This window comes from Scomber japonicus, chromosome 23 (genome assembly GCF_027409825.1).
Source record: "Scomber japonicus isolate fScoJap1 chromosome 23, fScoJap1.pri, whole genome shotgun sequence".
NCBI lineage: Eukaryota > Metazoa > Chordata > Actinopteri > Scombriformes > Scombridae > Scomber > Scomber japonicus.
In genome coordinates, this window is record NC_070600.1 from 15,664,632 (window position 1) to 15,685,264 (window position 20,633).

General features: G+C 40.0%; 1 protein-coding gene across 1 annotated transcript; it reads right to left on the reverse strand.

Annotated features, from left to right (window-relative positions):
- Window positions 1-9,218: 9,218 nt before the first annotated feature.
- mettl25 (methyltransferase like 25) lies at window positions 9,219-20,288 on the reverse strand. The gene is made up of 12 exons (XM_053344208.1): window positions 20,014-20,288; window positions 19,100-19,282; window positions 18,788-18,894; window positions 18,073-18,672; window positions 17,617-17,764; window positions 14,424-14,518; window positions 14,137-14,166; window positions 13,534-13,607; window positions 12,094-12,187; window positions 11,579-11,653; window positions 11,021-11,092; window positions 9,219-9,488 (listed from the first exon to the last, which is right to left on the reverse strand). The coding sequence occupies exons 1-12, from the start codon at window positions 20,237-20,239 to the stop codon at window positions 9,381-9,383; spliced, it is 1,812 nt and encodes a 603-aa protein (XP_053200183.1). The 5' UTR covers window positions 20,240-20,288; the 3' UTR covers window positions 9,219-9,380.
- Between the last annotated feature and the right edge of the window lie 345 nt (window positions 20,289-20,633).

Sequence of the window (20,633 nt, forward strand, 5' to 3'; positions counted from 1 at the left end):
CACCATATCCCAAGATAGCCCCAGATTTAAAATATTGATTCATTTTTTTAAACACCAACCCCCTCCATCTCCATCTCAAGGAGAGGGGGAAGCAGGTGAGGTAGTTGTGATTGATGAACTTACCTCACCCTATACAGCGAGGACGCACATCGACGTCAGTTTGGAAATGTGCAGCCTGATCCCGCTGACTACCAGCTGGACCGAAGCCTGTCCCACAGTCGGGGCTCCGTGAGGATAAATCCAGCGAAGAGCATGCGGAGAAAGAAAAACAGATGGTTGGAGAGGGATGTATAGAGCGTAAGGGGCATGGGCTGACAACGGGTGAGACAGTGACGGAGCATCATGGGCTGAGGTTAGAGAGCCATTTGTATCACTGGTATGCAGTGGCCCTGATTCTGAACAATATTTGACCTTGACCTCATGGAACCTGTTGGACTATTTAGTAAGGGTGTGCTGAGGTACTTCCTTGTCTATACCATTCATCACTGTCATGAGTTAACAAATGAGAGTTTGTGTTTCGGTCATAAGAATAAACTCATTTGCATGTCAACCTTAAAATATGACCTGCTGTAAATCAAATTATGGCACTTTTATATCACAATGGCTGCAACATACATCCAAAAATAAACCCATACTCACAAGCATTTACATGTACAGCACACACACACACATACACACACAGACACACAGATCCTACAAATTAAACACTGCACCTTCGCTCTACCCCATGGGGACAAGGGGTGCTCTGTCTTACAGGCGGCACAAGTGATTACAGGATTAGGTAAAGACGGAAAAAATATCCCTTTGGAGAGTATAAACAGGCCCAGGGCAAAACAAACACATTACAGGAGAAGAAGTGTTTACTCCTGCTGACTGATTACTTGCTGCGCCCTCACGGCCCTCGTCGTCACAGAGTGCAATAAATATATTACTTGCTCTTTAGAAGTAAACAAGCAGTAGTCATGCATTCAAACATCCTTTTTTTGGCTTCAGGTGCAAGTATACAGCAGCAGTTGAGGGCTCTGTTACTAAATAGGACAGGACACTTAAAAGAAAATCATTAGGGTGCGTGCAGTGTTTCCTCCTTTCTTTAAATTAAGATCTAAATATTTATCTTATTTGATCCATTTTTCACCCTCTGTGTGCTAGTTGGTTTTCTCGGGTTTTAAGATGTGACCATTATTTAGAGCTTATAATTAAAAGCACATGTTTTCTCATTTAAAACACATTTTGTTTTGCTCATCGACAAGGCGAACGCTTGCATATTTCACTGGAGATGTGTCCTTCATCTGAGTTGAGGCCTACAGCGTTGATTAAAGTAATTGCCATTGCTCGTGCGAGTTCACACGTACAATTCGAGAGGCAAACGGTAGAACTGATCATCAGGGTAAACTTTTACACTGTTTCCATTGTTATCAAGAGATTTCCTCTCCCCTTTAAGCCATATAAAGTGAGTAATTTCCCCCCGTGCTATTTACTCCGGAACAACTGGTTCTTCACCCCTGCAGATAAAAATCACGCAGGAAACAGATAATCACAGCTGGAATGACTGAGCCTGGGCCCTGCCTTCACAAAAATAGCACACTCTTGGTATTAATATCAACATTGAAGCTCAACAAGCTAGAATCTGGGTCCAAATCAAATCCACCCTGGTTTGTGGAACATCCGTGAGGGTGTTATCTCCTCATGCTGTTCAGGAGGATAAGAAATATTTAACTTTGTCTGGAAAAAGACAGGCTTGATGATTGTTTGGGTTTGGCGCTGAATTAAACTGAATAATGAGTGTGTTTTTTTTAATATGTGTTTACTGCTAAACCACACGAATGATGTCACGTAAAATGGCTTGAATAGTGGCTGAAAAGGTCAGTAGATTGTGCTGTTTAGAAAATACAAAACAGTGCTTGTGGAAATTAAATAAAAGGAAAGAGCAAATCAGATTCAAATTATAATGGTTGGATGCTTTGACCATAAAAAGCAGCTTCTCATGATACCCAACACTGTTATCATTACTGTGTATAAGACATTTGATGCGTTTTTAGTTTATCTGTAGAAGGAAAATACACAGAGATACTCAAACTGACTGGTTAAATGACTTTTTCTGAAGACACTGTTTGCCCCCTGCATTTAAACCAACAGCACAACTATAACATATATCCAGTTTCTAAAATCCAAAGCATATTCTGACCTCAGGAAAGCCTTGATAGTAAATGACAGTACAAATATTGAGTGGATTATCCAACAACACAGACCAAATTTATGTAAATTCTTAATCTGAGTGGTGTTCCACTTCACTTTTCCTCATCAGTTATACACTGCAGTTTGTGTTGACATGCTGCACATACTGTGAAACTAAATGTATTTCACAGTTTGCCAGGATTGTAAAAGACTCCATAACTCTAAACTTCCAGTTCAGTGAAGATATTTACAGAAAGGGGGTTATCAAATTTACGTAACATCCAAATAAAGCAGTTTGGTGCTATAATATTGTAGCATCATAGTAAGATAGAGATATAAAGCATTACATTTGTTTTTCAATTACATTAAAGGTTAAAGCTGTAGAGTTGAAGCCGCACAAAACAACGTTCCTGGTTTTCAGTGACTGTTTTCTATGACACGGCAGATGTTCTTGATTGATCTAATTTGGTATTAATCTGGATAACATTTCTAAAAAATGGGCAAGATTCATGGAAAATATGAACCAGAGGGACAAGTTATTGTTACTGGAAATATGTGATGAGTGTTTCGCACTGAAAACAGCAATTGTCCATTCTCAGTTAAGTGTTTCTTGGTGATATTGTTCGAGGCTCAAACATTTAACACGGTGTAACATGCCTTTTCACACTTCCACAGATTTCTGACAGGTGTAAAATGTAGTATTTTTTTGTCCATGCGGCTCTCCAGAGAATAAATCTGCAGTGATTCGATGCAATAACAGATTTTAATCTCAAACTAGCAGTGTGTGCCCAGCGTAATGTCCAGCCAAATCCCATTTTTTTCCCTTCTCACAGCAGGGCATCTGGCACAGCACTGTAGTCTGTTTGTGACTGGAGGGGCATGATGATGGCAGGCAAGACTACAACCCTCCTTTCTGATGGCTGTCTGCCCAGACCCCCTCAAAAAAAAGAAGAAAAAAAAGGCGGTTAAAACAGGACAACATGATTGTGTTCAGATGGAAGACATCACCAGACATTACAACGGTGCGTACGATAGTGGAGATAGAAGTAAAGGTGTGATGAGAAGAATGTGTGTGAGTGGATGTGATGGTGTAACAGCAGTGCTTCTTGGCATTTAACAAGTTTCCCCCACTCCTTTTCTTTTTTTAAACTGTGCTGATGCTTGATAATCCACTTCCTCTCAAATTTTTGCCTTTGATGAGTGAAGGTTCCTCAATTAAAAGTCAATTATTTGTGCTCTCCCCATTCACAAGAAAAAACGACCCTTTAGTTCAAAACACAACATCCAATTGACATTACTGGATGAAGTTTCAGTCTACAAATTGCAAATGTAGCTCATTTCCTGATTATTTGAGCTAGTTTAACACTTATTCAAATTAAGGAGGGTAGCAGGAACTTGTATCATGCCCAGACTTCACCGTGAGAAACAATGACCACAGCTAAGGGCCAAAGTGTGACACATTCACCCATCATTTCCTCCCATCTTTCCCACTTTGCAATAAAGGTTAGCCTACTGCACATTATTTCTGTCTCCCTGCCTTCATCATATCCTGTGACCTCTTTTTTCTCTATTCTGGTAAGTGCAAGGTCAGGAAATTGTCACGAATTGCTATAATTGTGCAGGTTTTGATGATTTCTTTCCAACACATTTCCATGTTTGTTTGTGTGTGTTGGCAACATGCCTTATGGTCATGTCATTTTTGTCATCTTCCGTGTGGGTACATGAAAGGGACTGTGCCAATGTGTGTGTTGATATAGATAGATGTGCACAAACATGCGTGCAAGTACCAAGGACAGGACAGGTCGACAGGACATGACTCACTCTGCCACAACAAAGCCCAGCAACATCTATCACAAAATAAGCCTCGTTCACATCTTGAATTGCTTGCGTTCGTGTCAGTCCGGTTTGGCCACTACAGCAAGCTGTCAGTGTGAAACACGGCACTGGATCCAAACATGGTCCAGGCACAGCAGAGAGTCTCACCATCTGTCTTTACCAAGACAAAAATAAAGCCCTGGGACACAGTTACACCACAGCAACGTTGACAGACCTATGGATGGCCTACAGATGTGCAAGCTGCTGCAGCTACAGTGACAAATAATAGAAGCAGTGTTAGATGTGATGGAGGGAATTGCTTTGTACCAACAGTGCACAGTGTGAAAGCGTATCATATTTCCTTTGTTTTAGTTTAAATTTATTCAAGATAGTCTCTACAATTCTGTGAAATGGATGTTCCTACAGAGCTTTTATCAATACTGCTATTACAATTACTGACTCAGTGGTGTCATGTGAGATACACAGAGCATAATATAACCAAATGAATGTTCTTTTGTTTATTTGACATTATTCAATCACATTGCACTTTCTTTTTTTTTTATCAAAAAGTTGATCTTTCTCCTAGACTGATCTTTTTGAAACATGAAAGTGTGTTCACACAGGGTGTGAAAAATGTTTTTCATATTAAGATAATAAGACTTGATTTATAGCACATCCATTCTTCAGTATTGCATCTATCCAGGGATGCAACACTGAAGGAGTAAGTTTTTCCTATCGCTGCACACTACTGATATGTTTCATATAGGTCACTATAGTACCATCCACTCGTACTTAGGCATGAAAGAAAACAACTTCATCAGTTACAAAGTGGTATATGCTACTACACAGGGGAACATTTAAATAGGATTAAGTCGTTTGGAGACGTTGGTATTTAAAACAAAGTAAAATGAAACTCACTGTGTAATTTAGGGCATCAGAATCACAAGAAGCCAGCTCTAACAAATGTTGACTTGCCACTGAAACCAGAGATTATTTTAGTAATAGTACAGATGTAACTAGTTAGCAAGACCCCTATTAATTCAAGTGCAATGCTTTTAGCATTTAATTGGATTAAACTCCAAAACATCAAGGTGAGTTAATAAATTAGAAGTAATCTCAAATAATAGATCTCAGGCTTATCAAAAAAACGAAAAGGAAAAAAAAAAAAACACTGGTAAAGTTGCTTATTTTGTCTGATGTGATCAGATGGCAAGGTACCTAATCGTGATCATGATATAAATAAGGCCATATTACAAATCAAACTGATTGGAAATGTAATGTATTTGGCCTATGCTACCAAGCAAAGTAAAAAGAAATTCAGCTATTGATTTTCTGGTTGAAGATGTGTGAAAAATCATAGCCCACTCTACTGTAGACATGTGCCAACTCTCTACTGTTGTTTGTGATGCCAAATGCAATGCAACACACTGTAAAGTATTGTTTTCTTTGCTCCAAGCAACGGATTCTGTTGCCAGCTCTCAGACTAATTAAGAATCAAAAATAAGCACTGTGTAGTCTGATATGTACATGGACGTGTACATGTACTGTATGCTGCAAACATGATCCAGTTAGATGACAGTTGTTCACATAATCCTTTTTTCCAGGGATGCAACACAGCAAACAGGTAAAAAAACATAAATGCAAATGTGAATTCAAACATTTGTCTTTGTTTACTGCAATAAATCTATGAAAGGAAACTTGTAATCTTGCTGTTGTTTGTTTTTTTTTGCTGTTGTCATGGTCACACATGAAATGTCCATCAAGATGTGCATTAAAGGTTCTTGAGGTTTACATGAAAGCTCCAAACCACATAACTGGAATGCTGTGCTCCAAATCAATGGTTTGCATTGCTGAAGTTTAAATGGACTAGTCCTCCTCGGATGTACGTGAATCTATTTTCATCTCAAAACGCCAAATTTCACCAAAAGGTTTTTAGCTGTGTTTCTTTCCTCTGGAGTGAAATTGAAAATGATAACTGGCTGAACTCATCTCAATGAGCAACCTTCAAGCTTTTTAAAAAACACCTTTCAAGTGTACATAGAGAGAGCCTTGGGAAGAGGAAGAGAGTAAATGAAGCTTTGGATGTTCAAAGGTTTGAATTTTTATGGTTAATATCACGTCTGTCAGAAGTCAGAGGGTCAGGCTAACAATAAGGCCATTAAAAAAACAAACTTTCTGTGAAGGTTAGGATTCTTTACAGAGATGGATCTCAGCAATTTCTGGCAACTAGCATTTGTAGTAAGTTGAATATAAATCATGTAAGACCTGAAACCATTTTCAAATTGCTTTTATATTGAACAAAATCTCTTTTTTTTGCCTTTTTTTCTGAGTGCACAGACAATCTCGTTAAATACATGTAATCTAATACATAGTGAAGTTAAAAAAAAGGAGGGAGAGGAGACTGAGATTTTTATTTTAAATCCTCATCACTACACAGGATGGCCTCTGTTGTGATCCTTTTAGGACTTCACTTTAAAGATCCACTAAAAAATAGCCCCTACTCCTGTTACTGTGTGTGGGAATTATACTTGTTTGTTAGTGTAGGAGTATGTGTATGTTAGTGGTTGAGTGTTTGGATACGTGTCTGTCAGTGTGTGTTATTTAGAAAATCAAGTATTTTCCAAAGCCCCCTGGTTTGCTCCTCTTGCTTCATTGGGCCTCTCATTTTCAAAGTTTAGCAATCTTATGTTCTCTCAGTCACAATAGTTTGGAAGAAAATACACAGTTTATGAAAACAGTCAAGTGATCCACAATACTTCTCCACACTATCATTTGAAAATGTTCAAAATGTCAACCCTAGTGATAAGCTGAGTATTAATATCATGCATAGAAGAGGCATTGAGACTTTATGAAACAGCTCGTGTTGAGTAAAGCTCATGTTTGCATGTCTGTACTCATTATAAGAGGAGCGCTGTAATCAGTAAAGTGGACACACCTGTGGTTCCATTGGGCTTCGTGTAAAGGTTTTTGGAAACAGACAGAGAAGATGGAGTGAATATCTGAAGATTATTAGATCCACAGTGAGGACTGTTGCTTGTTTCCACAACTGTAATCAATAACACTGTTTATGTGTGTGCTTGTGCGTGGGAGTGATGAAGATGTCTCCATGAGAGGAGCGAGCAGGGTGTGTCTGTGAGGCGAGGCACATATGCTGCGGTCAGGATATGAGCAGAACACTGTTTCTAATGGCCAATCCACATAGCTAGTATTTAAGAAGCATTTTCCATCACTGGCAAACATCACGGAACAAATATGCTTGCATTTTTTTGTTGTACTTTTTGTTCTAAAAGCACTTTTTTGTGAACTTTTTAAAGTTTGAATGAGGTCTGTAGGATAAGGAATGTCTGAGCTGTTGAGTTTTAAAGGGACATTCCGCCCATAAACTTAAATAAAATGTATAAAATCACTTAAATATTCTAAAAAGAAGAAAAGTAATGGCATACATGTTGTGAATGGTTTCTGTCACTGAAAGTATGTAGAAGTAATAAGCAATCAAAAATCATACAGAATAATAATAAATGAAGATTTGAAGAACAAAAGTGTGAATGACCAAAAATCCTACTGTTACATAATTTGATGCTTTTGCTCCCCTAAATGTTCCATTCCCCATATACCCCATGTTTTCTTTTGTCTTTTTACTGTCAGTGCGACTATTATAACTCGTGTGTACTTAACCACTTAACGCACGCTGTTCCGTCTATGGAACGGGACGGATGTTAGGAGGTAGCCACAAGTTCTTCTGAATGTTTTAAACACCAACCCTTAAACATATATATTCATGCCGTACATCGTTGGAAAGCTTAGATTGTCCTGATTCATTCAAGACCACTCACGACTTATGGTTGCTCACAGCCGTAATAGCAAAGTCTCTGGTAATAGTATTAGCGATTAGCTCGGCTAGCCCCTGAGCTAAGTAAGAAAAGCTATGATGCCTACATACCTTCAAAGTCTTCCCTTTATCCACAACGATCATCTTATGACTCAGCACTTTCTGTACAGCTCGCCAAGTATCCATTCTTGTGAAATATGAAATCCGTTTCCATAAAACTGGAATATTTTCCTCAATATGTCCATGTATTTAGTCCAACACGTAACGTAATAACACAAATAACAAACCATATACGGTCCTTTTACGTCATTTCCTGACCTGCACGTCCATCTCAGAGTACACGTGACTAGATGTTTACGACCGTGAGCCTCTCCTGCTTCTGACGACACCACACACAAGCCAATCGGTGTTTAGGATTAGGCAGTACATGTCTCCAAAGCCAAGATTTTGATTGTAGGAAAAGGGGATGTGAAGTTATAGGTGTTTGATTGTGGTTATACAGCTTTGGTAACCAAGTGTCCATTTGGAGTCTCCAAAAAGGACCTGAGGAAAACGCATGGACATACCTGTTGAAAAATAATTCTGAAAAATTCATCTTTTAGTCTTTTGACTCCAAATTTGGACTGCATGAAGCCAAGACCTGTGGCTGTGGCCTCATTGTGTCTATATCCCGCTGAGAGGTCCCTGAATGTCTGTACACGTGTCATTGTAAAGGCAAACCTATGGGCGAGTAAACAACCCCATCATTGTAACCTCTGCCACTCGTCAGTAAGACATAGAATCACACAGACACTTTTACAAGAATCCTGAGAGTGTTTTCTTTCCAGTGATACCAGACACATCTCTGAGTCTCAAACTATGTGGGATCTGTACTGCTCACAACTTGGGCATGTCGTTTAGGCTAACAGCATAAAAAACAGGGGCGTGTGTTAAGTGGTTAAGTCTGTAACGTTTGTTGTCAAACATGTAAGAAGAGGGTGATTTATGAAATGACCAGGGACAGAGCAAAGCGGAAGTAAAGATTAAAAAGGGGTCAAGGGCGCCTCTTGCCCCGTTTACTTCCTCTTCTTCCTCTGTTTTGGGAGCCTAGAAATGGGGTTTCCAGATCTGCACAGCTCTACAGAGGGATCTAAGTCTCCCAAAATCCCATGATGGCCCGTAGCTCCCTGAACGCTCCTTTTAAAAACAACACAAGTTTTCTCAAGAGTCCCTCAGACATGAAGACAAAAGTCTAAGATGGATATAATTCAATCAAACAAGGCTGACACTTTTTCCAGCTGTTCTGAGCTTGTGTTTTCATGAGATTTCCCCTGAGAGGAGCACACTGTAAAGAACTGGAAATATTTAACATTTATTTTTCATCAAGGATATAAAAAAAAAACCAAATGATACTGGGAGTGCATAAATAAATAACAACATCAAGATTAAAGCATAGATCAAATTAAAATTAGCTGGAGAAAACACATACATAATGTAATCCCTCCTGATGTATGATGGCTGATATGATCATTGATAATCATGTCCACCCAGTAAGAACATTGTAATCATCTGCATACATTCATCAGCTTGTAGTTCTATCTCCACAACTCTTCAGTCCAACGACAGCGTAGCATCTCGGTGACAGCAGCGGATCAAAGAGCTGAACCAGTGCAGAAAATGATTGGTCCTCCTGCACAACACCAAGAAACACACCCATAAAACAGTGAGACACAACAGAACTGAATAAAAAACACATGGATATGAAAAGCTTGCTTCTCCTTCCAGTTTGGCTTTGTGACCCCAGGCATCCTCTGATGTATGATGTTCTCACTATTAAAAATGTCTCTATTGAATCCCCTGAGATGGAACATCTGTACAAATATTGTGTCAGGTGGACTCCTGTTCATGTGTAGAACATGTTGGTCTTCCTTGATGTTTGGTTACGAGTCATTTTCTTATTAAGCCTTTCAATCTAGGCTTTTTAAATCCATTTTCATTCCTTTTTTAACTGAGTAATTAAATGTCTTAGCCATAAATTAGTCATAAATTGTGATTTAAGAATAGGCTACTCAGGAATACCATCACTTTACATGCGAGTTGTGCTCCACATGTTTAAGGGTGGAAGAGACTTACAGGGATTTAACAATGTTGATATGGAATATTAATGCTCAGCATCAACAGCATATTTTCAAATCACAGTATCTAACAGATGAACATGTAAAGTGTTCAGAGCTGTCTTAAACTGGTACTTTTAGCTTACAGGGAGTACTTCTACATACATTTACCTCATTATTTGACACTTTGACTATGGTTAATGTGAACATCCAACATTGGAACATTATATACATGACTGAAAATCAGAGAAAAGCATAAAAGATTCCCTTTAATGCTGAACATGCTTCGGCACACTTATCATCACATGGATCATATTCACATCCATCCATCACCTTCTCTCTTTTTTTTCCCTTCCTTTGCTCCTCCTCCAGGGAGAACTCTCAAAGCTGACCAGCGCTCTTGACATTATAGAGTTTGATTACCCGACCCTATTAAGGAAATCCATCTGACATACAATCACACGCGTAATCAGCACTTCAAAGCTTTCAGCTCGTGCATTTCTCATCACGATGACTCAGACCAAAGATTAGCTTGTTGTGTTTGGCTGAAGGAGCACAGGACGTTAAATTACAGGCTGGCTTTAATTTAGCCGACACCTACATTATTGTCAATAGGATCTAAATCACAAAAAGAAGGTTTCAAGGTTTCAGATTAGATTCCTGCAGAGTCACTTTAGTCATCTGGGAAACAAATGTCTAATCCCAATCAACAAGCTGTACAGTCAAATCATCAAGTTGAGTCTAATTGTAAAAAGAAGAACAAGGGGGCCCTGTGTGTCACACTATACTCACTTCAGTGGTATTAAAATTAAGTATTTGTCAGTATTCATTTTATTTCATTAGACATTTTCTCTAAAATTTAATCCTTTTGTGTCTTTGTTTTTATTTGACTTGTAACAATGTGGTTTAGTTTTTTCTCATAATTCTTCTTTTCTCCTGTTTTTGTTCTTGATGATGGTAACTGCGGTTTGCATTTAGACCTTATATCCCTTTAATACTTTAATATCACTGGTGTGTGTACAGGTATCAGGCTGTGTCATACCAGCAAACTGAAACACAAAAAAAAGATGTAGTCGCATTGATGCATGTCCTAGCTGAAGTATCTCACCTGTTCTTTCAGGTAGCATAGACGATCAAGAAGAATCAGACCTTCAATGCAGGGAGCCAAGGTCACCTTCAACTACACAAATGGAAGAAGAAAGATTTATTTGACCTTTGGAAGTATATAGTGCACTTTCCTTATGAGTCGGCACTTTTACTACCTATTAAAAACCCACCATGACTAGCGTCTTCCCAGTAGCTGGTGGGCAATCCTTAAAAAACATTTTACTGTTTTATGTCAAGTTGGAAAATTGGTTACGTTGGTTGATGCTACAATTAGTGGTGAAACCGAATGCTGGTTTCCTTCCCATTCTATATAATCACATCTGTATTACATCCCTGCAGACTGCAGTGAGCTCACTTAATGGTCTGCAATTTATTGGCATTATGGATCTCATTTTACAGGAATGATAATGTTTTACACACAAAGTCGAGTTTTAACAGGTCATTGTGGCTGTTGTGTAAAGAATGGGATAAAGATCAAATGTGATGATACCTTAAAGCGTGGGCGTTGCTCATTATTTTTTGCGTTTTCCAGTCTTGAAAGAACACAGCAAAGACTCACCAGATTAAAGGCGTGCATCTCGGTCATTCGTCGCCTGTGATTGTCATGGTAACCCTGGATATCGCAATCAGTAAGCTAAAGAAAAAGAAAGAGAGAAAAGGAGGACATTGGATATGAATACTAGATGAAAAGTGAGACGTGAAGGAAGAAGAATTGAGGTGGGAAAAGAAAAAGGAGGTTTATGGCTTTTTGAGCTGTGAGCCACATAAAACAGACAGAAATACATCATCCTTATTCCCACGGACAACCAAACTCAACTCCTCCACATCAGGTACTGTATGTGACGGTGCCTGGCAACATCCTGAAGCAACAGGGCGAGCATTTCACAAGCACCTGTGTAGTGTGACTGCTGACCCGACATAAATTTAAATATTTCCTAAACAAACACCGTTTCCCCTCTCGCTCTGCCAAAACAAAGAGCATTTCTCAGATGCTGCTGCTTTTTTTCACTCTAATTTTCCACACTTTGTTTTCTGGAAGTTGTTTTCAGATGACTGTAATATTCTGGTCCCGACCTTAGATTCATCCAGATCCAGTCTGCGTAGAGCCCGACGGACATAGTCCACGAATGATTTGCTCTTGGAGTAGACGTTCCCCACTCGCTTCTCACTGTGGAACAAACAACACAGGCATACGTGACACCCTGAACGTCTCATTTCTAGCCGATGAAGTAAACAACAGTCACCCCATTTAGTCTCTGTTTGTCCTAAATCACGCCTTAGCAACCAGAATCAAACTGTTAAAGGACCAAACAGAGATGAATAGGTAATGCTTGGAGATAACTAATGGGTATTACATCTTGATCTGATGTTGTTCATTAAACTGAAGGTCACAGAGCACTGAGGACGACACAATGCTCAGTGTCTTTTGTCTGCACCAAGAACATTTGATGAGGACTAGTTGTAATCTACAGTATTTACTTCTTTAGTTTAGCCAGGCTGAATGATCCGTCACGTAAGATCTGCACTGACTCGCCCTAAAAATTTCAGTTCTTAGTCAACTGAGCAGAACAACAACAGCAAATGACTTCAGCAGAACTTTAAAAAGTTTTATGGGTGTGGATACCAGCAGGTTTCAACTTTTGAGAAGCAGTAGTTACTCATGTTTGGAAAGCAAAGTGAACCAAGGCCAAACAAACAGTCGTACTGACACTTACATATTCTGTCTTTTCCATCTTCATGTTCTTAACTGGTCATGCATAGAGCAAAAACAGGTGCACCAGGGCTGAAGCCAACTATTATTTTCATTACTAATTAATCTGTTTGGTTTATGACATATTAAGAAAAAAACAGGACAAAGCTTCTCAAACAGGTCAGTGATAACACAAGGAGCTGTAATCTGCAGAAAAGTGCAAAATTTAACATGCTAATTTTATGCACAAAATACAGGCATTGAGGGAGGCTACTTGAGGAAGGGTGCATTTGTATTTGTGCACATATTCAGCATATTAAATGTTTTCACTTTTCTGCATGCAACAGCTCTCCCTCTTTTTAATTTTGTGTGTAATATCTAAAAACAGTGAAACATGCACCCTATCAGCTCATTAAACCCAATGGGATGTCTGCAACGTCTGTCTCCAAAGTCTGACCCCTAAAGATATCCTATTTAGAAATAATTTAAAAAAAAAAGAAAAGTAGCTCATATATATATTTAGCCAAAAATGATTATCAAAGCAGTAAAATCTATCATGCATTAACTTCGACTACACAAGCTACCAAAACCTTATCTCCTGCTGACTACGTGTGACTTTTGGGTCCAAGTCTTGGTTCATTTGTTGGCCAAATAAACCAGAAACTAAAACTTTTCTCAAGCTGAGAATAGAAGACACTTAAAACTGTACTGTATGTGGACACTATGAAGTAACCTTTTATTTAATGCACTCCAATAGAAAAAAATGCCTAAAATATTCCAGGTGCTGTGCACTTGGTGTAATTTCACATGTTGACGTGATTTACCTCTTAAAGCAGCTGTAGTGATCCCTCAGAATAACATGAAGGACGGCCCGGTAGAACAAAGACTCCATCTGAATCTGTGAAAAAAAGAGGTAAGAGGTAAGTAGATTCAACATAATGCAGTTTCACTTTTAAAAGAAACTCTGTGATTCATGCAGCGTGTGTACAAACGGGTGATGAATATTTGACACTTTCCAAGCCTGATGCAAGACCAGCAGGCAATCAAGCCTGCTTTTGGATTCAGGCCCCAGTTTCCAACAAGTCATCAATCTTGCCGTGATTGCATTAATATTTATAAACATTCCATATTAATGGCTGGTGGTATCGTGTGTCAGCTTTTGGCCTAGAGCTCCAAACTCCACATTTCAAATAAATACACTGTAGCCGATCACAGACTTAAAACAATAGCAGAATTAAAGGGCTGATTGTTTGAAAGCATGAAGGAGATCTGCAGTGAAGATAATAGAGCCTTGTGTGATTATTAACATCCATATTTTAGTTGTTTTGATGGGTGTGAAGTAGTTCTAGTTAACAGACAGACATGTAACTCCTATTCTGAGACAAAGATGACTATTAATTAACAATTACTATGCATGCTTTACTTACCCCTTGGCCCAGTGAAACTCTCTCCAATGCCTGTTTTTTTTTTTTTTTTTTTTTTTTTTAGAAAGACAGCAAAGCGTTAAGTGCAGAAAAAGTGTATGAACTGTAGGTGTCGGGACAGAAAGTAATAACTACTCCTGACAACTTCATTAATAAACTCATTAACTCTATTTTATCCAGATGTCTTGCTTGAAACCTACAGGAAATAAAAAGGACAGCTTCCTATGAATTCATTTCAGGTGCTTCTGTTACAGCGCTATCACTGTCAAGCAGCCATTGTTCAAACTCACCAAACACGCCGACATTCTGGCGTTTCTGCCGCAGAAGCAGGAGAGGTGGCGGAGGTACTGACTGAGAGGGAAACCGCACACGCCATGCAAACACTCTGCGGGAGGAAACACAGAGATAACAGGAGGTAAAAACTGATCGCTTTGGTTGATTAATGAATGCTTTTTCAAACAATTGCAATCAGTGGATATGAATTTTTACAAGAAAACCTTCAGTTAGCCGGAAACTATTTCAATTTACAAAGACAGACAATTCAACCCTCTCATTTTCATTGTGACTATCTTATTTATTGACCAAACAGTTCCAGGAAAAAGGGAGAAAAAAAAGGAAATCCACTTAGACACTGAACTAAAAGTGCCCCTTTCTTCTTGTTGTTGTTTGCATTTCTTCTGCCTCTGACCCATAAAAATGATCCAGATTGGTCCAATAACAGATTGAAAAATGGTGGCAGGGATTGAAACTTCATTTTTACACACCAGGAAACTAAACAGTCGTGCTGTTGTTTTATGTTTCTACTGTAGCGTGACTCCAGAGTTTTAGTAGCGATAGTAATCAATGAATGAATGAATGAAAAGCAGACTGGAAATCCCAAAAGCCTCTTTCCAAAACAGAAGATCTGGCAAGTGTTGGTTATTTGTTTCTGCTTTAGCTCACAATTTAAACATTTACAGGTGTTGGAAATGTATATATTTCTCTTGTTGACTCGTTTTACGCTCTACATCTCCCTCTCTCTAGCTTTTTTTACACTCTCTTGCCATTTGTCTTTCCCTTTGTTTATAATGTTAATTAACACAATCTCCATCTTAATTTCAATACTAGCAGTGCCCAGTACTTTCTTACACAACCTGACGCAGACTTTTTTGGCATCTAGGACTATCATACAGGAACCAAAATGTAGTCTCTAGTTTCTCTGGTAAAGTATGCAGGAAAAGCTCAAAAGGATCTTGGTCCCTTGCAATGTTTTTTTTTCAGTGGTAGTCCAATCAGACTATCTAAACTGGACCTGAATGATTACTGAAGAACTTTACTTGCTGTTTGTGCTTTATAAATTCACTTAATGCAACCCTGTGATTAAAAAAAACAAAAGTTATTTGGCTTTCATTCTTTAAAATCCAGAATTGTACATTTTGTGAAATCTGATTGTTGTTGTGAGGAAAACAGCTACCAAACCAAGCCATAGCTCAGGCTTTAGCATGCGCACACACACACGCACGCACGCATGCATGCATACACAAATTCCCAATGGGAGGTGCAGAGTGTGACTACTTGACAGCCTGCCATCCTTTTCATGTCATTTCTACAAAGGGTCAGTGACTGAGGCTAAGGCCCAGTGAATCCAGAGGGACGCAGTCAAAGGAAGCACTAATAACGTGCAGCTGGGGCTGGTCGGGCTCTCGCTAACTGTTCTGGACATGCTAAAACACGTTAGCAAACAGGTTAGCTTCCCTTCTGCTCGGAGCACAGCTTGCTGACACGCGCTCTCGCACGCAACTGAAGTGGACAAGCCTTTCCTCCGCCTGATGGGTGGATTACAGTATGCACAGAGAGCTGTTTATAGTAGCTAGCCTCATGCGGGCCACTGACTCCACATCTGAAGTGCCCATGAACATGCACTGCCACTCAGAAAGACAAATATTTCTGACTACCCACGTACACTTGCAAATGTTTTTGTGAAGAGACACGCTGGCTCCAGACCTTTAGACGCTTTTATGTCCTCATTTCTCAGCAGTTGTTGCTTTTATGAGTAAATAGTATGAGATTGCATGGCCTCCTCATCCTCCATAAGGTGCAAGAAATGAGTGACACATTAATGGCATTGCCTAATTCCTAAGTGAGCAGATCACATTAATGTATAACTGCCTTTTAGAATTAAGCTTTTCAGCTCTACAGTGTTTTAGCTCCCTTTTAGGTTGAGGTGGGCCACCACAGGAGCTGGCCTTCATCCCAGACTACACTGTAAGGCCAACAGGGCAGAGTGTGTGTGTGTGAGTGAAAGTCTTTGTTCACTTCAAACCAGAGTTGGATAGAAGAGCACGGAAAGGACTGCTGGTACGACCGAAGTGTTTTCAATCAGCTGTCATGATATCATTTTCCGCTCTTGGCTGCAGCTACGACAAGGCCCGATGACGCGAGGGTCGCAGGTCACGCTGTTAACGATCAATGACGCGATATTGAGCACATATTGACTGCAGCGAGTGATCTTTCTTATAGATATTCAGAGGCTACAGTCAGAGCATGTGCATGAGGACACACGTAGAGGATTTCATACCTCATGAACTAAGGAGATTGGGGATTGAAATCACAGACGTATCAAACAAGGATGACATCACTTAAATTCTGAAGTTTGGCACCTAAATTAACCGTCAAGGTGAGGAGTCAGCAGTAGGGTACAACCTCCTCAGTGCAGCAGTCCAGGCTGACTAAATGACGGGGAAGTCCTGCTGAACCTGGATGAAATACTACACACAAGTTGCAAAATCAATCATTTCCAATTGATTCCATTCTAAATTAAAAGGTCAAAAAAAATCTCATTTTTAGCAGCCTTAAACAGTCATCCTAAATCCATAAATCCATTTTAATGGTTCTAGCAGCGGGGATTCTGAGCTCAACTCAATCTCCAGAAGGTTAGCTTGGCTGAATCCTTCAGCGGAACATTTGACTTGTTTACTATAAAATCTGAATATGAGTGTTTATGTGGCTTTATGCTGGAAGATAATATTTCATTTCGGATAGGATTAGAGTGATGAAGTGGACGCTGCAGGTGTTTGAGGTAGGATCAAGGACACAGAAATAGAAACAGAGTGAAAGACTGCCAGCTCCGTGTACAACAGAAACCATATGTTGAAAAGAAAAAAAAAAAGTTGGACTGTACTGTCATGACTTTACAATATACAGTCGCACCATGCTGAGAAACAGACACAAACACACTAATCTGTGTGATCTGTATCTCTGACTGTGTCATAGTCAGTGTGCGTGTGTGTGGTCTGTCAGAGGCTACTTTTGGGGACATATTCCAGACTCGGGAAAAGTAAATGTAGGATGGCTTGTCCAACTGGGGACAAAAGCCATGCTCTCAATCGGGAATATGCTGATGTTTGGGTCAGTGGTTACGGTTAGGGCAAGTCTCCAGGAAATGAATGTAAAGTCCCCAAAAGTGACCGTGATATGTGTGTGTGTGTCAGTGTGTGTGGTTACCCTGTCCGGCTGGGTCAAACTCTTCAGTCAGCAGGTGATAGCAGCAGCCCACGCTGCAGACTGCAGCCAGCTCTGGTTTTGCCACAAACATCCTCAGGGTGCTGGGAGCCAAGTCGCCACATGTGTGCAGTCCGACCATGACCGCATCCTGGAATTTGGGAGAGAGCATGCAGAGAAACCAGAGAACAGTGCGGGGAGGGGAGAAGAGGGGTGGAGATCGATGGTAAAATTGATTGATGATGACGTGCTGCAGATTTGGCATTGCAAAAAAACATCCCACACTCGCTCCAGTAATGCAAACTCCAGCCGCTGTGACACGCTTGTAATTTCAGAAGCTGCTGTGGGAATCTTATTTCGCCACTATACGGCTGGCCTCCTATCCACACCGCCACCCTGACACACATTTAATCTATTTTCAACATTCACTGTTTTTTTTCCTACTTTGTATTTTCTCACCTCCAGCTCATTGATGAGTTCTCGGAGTTCAGTTTCCGCAGTAACGTAAGATGTGAGGGGTGAAAACTCAATGCTGGCATTGTTGCTTCTGTTCTTAGCTTTCCTCTCCAGGTTCTCCCTCTTCCTCCTTTCCCTCTCCTCAGTACTCAGTTGGCTGGGGGGAACTCTGGGAGATGTAGGCTGTATTACATCCACTGATAAGGCGCTAAGAAAGAGCTCCTCCACTTCTGGGTTTGGCTCTGAATGCCTTTCCACAGCAGAGTCAACATCAGATGAGTTGATTAATGCTGGTGGTCGCCCCTTCTCCTCCTCTTCTTGTGATACACTTTTTGCTCCAGCACCATATAAAACATCATCTTCTCCATTTAGTCCAGATTTTATTTCTGTTAACTCTTCCTGAGGTGATTGTGTGGTCTCTCCCTGTGCCCTCATGGTCTTCTTATGTTTCTGGTACACCCTGGAGAACTTCTTGAGCTTCCTGTTCCTCTCTTGGGCTCCATGGGTGTTGGTGCTGGAGGAGTCAATGCCATAGACCTGAAGGCCGTGCTGCAGGGACAGGAAGGAACTCAGGTAGCCCTTCCCTGAACCAATGTCTATCACCTGGGTAAAAGAGGAAAGATGAGACTTGTTCAAAGTTGGTGTTGCAGATGTGATCACAACCTTTTACAAGAAAAATCAAATCCAACATCAGGTCATTAAATTTCCATCTTCTTGCCTGTTTGACTCCACAGCGCTTGGCCAGACAAGCAACCACCTCAGACATGGACTGGACCTCATGGGATTTCTTGGAGTTCATAAACTCCTCTGGCTCCAACTCAGCACCTGGATTAGACAAAACAAATGTGTCAATTTTTTTTTAATTACTATATATTTGCACACAATGTACTTTTACAAATGCCCCAAATCAGTCTTATAACAACACCTGAGTTATGGTCATGATTGGATCTGAACAATCCTGGACAATCCTTGATTCTGGGGGTAGGCTTCCTTCGCTCAGCATGAAACAACTTTTACATCCTTCCCTTACCTAACTCTGCTGGTGGATTGCCAGGCTCAGACCTGCTATGTCTGAGGGCCTGCAGTAGTTCATCCCTGCTCATGCAGACTCCCAGGCCAGGGAGAGAGTGGGCTTTGGCTGCCTGCAACAGTTCGTGGGTATCGACCAGCCGATTTGAATCATTGCAAAACCCAAATGTGGTGCTGGATTGCTCTGTTTGGGGAGATAGGCACAGAAATATTAAACTGTGTTATGCTTTTTACACACTAAAGCTTTTGCTGATTTTATTGCCAGAAATTAAACAATTTAAAAGGGTCCGTTCACCTCCATTACAAAAGAAATCCCATAAAAACAAAACAAAACAAAAACATGTTTTATTGCATTGGTGTGGTATCCAGCCATGCAGATAGTTTTGGTTTTATTCCGGCACAGGGGGTGGATGCAGTTTCATTTGTGGTGCTTTCAGTGTTGAAACATTACATTTTACAACTCAACAGCAACATCTCTTCCCAGAAACAATGCTCCAGTTACTTTTGGATAATCCAGAGACCTCGCTGTGAATGTGCTTTCTTTGGAAGCACTTTCTACCAAAAATAGTGCTGATGAGAACTGTTGGCTTTGAGTTCTCCACAAATAAGAACAAATCAAGAAAATATATAAATCTCAAAAACCAAAGCGAATACAGCCAAAAATGTGGCTGGATACCCTAGAGAGATTTTGGTGACCTTTAAACTTTTCCAGCAATGTATTAAACATATTTGACTATAAAAAATAAGTGGTCAAACTGTCCATCAGGGGGCTTTTTCAACAACCTGACAATCCAAAACGTATTTGTAAAGCAATGACAAATGACCTATTAAACATTATAAGAGCTATTAGTTACAACAACATAAAGGATGCTGTATTAGGCCTCGGTACTTTCATGCCAGCTCCGACAGACTAACCGTGATAAGCTTTTCCTCTGACCTCTGGCTCCCTCTGGTGGTCACTCCATGAGCTGAAGGCTGACAGGACCTCCTCTGGTGGCACAGCCATGAAGCGTTTCCACACGTCGTGAGTGTAAAACTCCACAGTGTGAGCGTTTGCGATGCTCAGTGTTGCTGACAGAAACCGCATGACTTCATCTATTCGCTGCTGAATTTGTGTGAGGCTGCAGGAGGAGGATGTCATGTTTAAATAGCTTATCTGAAGCGGACCTGAGTGAGAGCAGCATGTAAGAAGTCCAACACTGCTATACATCCAGGCTGAAGCAGCGGAAAAAAACTAATCGATTGGTTTTTATATTTTGGTCTACTTATTTGTTTGTTATGTGATGTAAGGACTATTAAAACGTTTTCTTGGATATGAATAAAGGACTTATATTATTATAGTATGAATTAGTTCATATACATTTCACATTTGTATTGCGTGTTTACATTTGCAAAGGTGGAGAAAATGATATTCAAATGTCTTTGATTTGATTGCAATACATTTTTTATTGTGTTATGTAGCCTATAGTTGCAAGATTTCGATAGCTACATAAAAATAAACATAAAAAATAATTAAGCTCATTGTTGAGAACCCC

Excerpts from the sequence above, each read along its gene's own strand:
- mettl25 (XM_053344208.1), bottom strand. The coding sequence starts at position 20,239 with ATGACATCCTCCTCCTGCAGCCTCACACAAATTCAGCAGCGAATAGAT. Across the intron at positions 19,283-20,013 it reads CAGAGGAAAAGCTTATCACG|AGCAATCCAGCACCACATTT; the intron begins GTTAGTCTGTCG and ends CTCCCCAAACAG. Across the intron at positions 18,895-19,099 it reads CAATCCACCAGCAGAGTTAG|GTGCTGAGTTGGAGCCAGAG; the intron begins GTAAGGGAAGGA and ends TGTCTAATCCAG.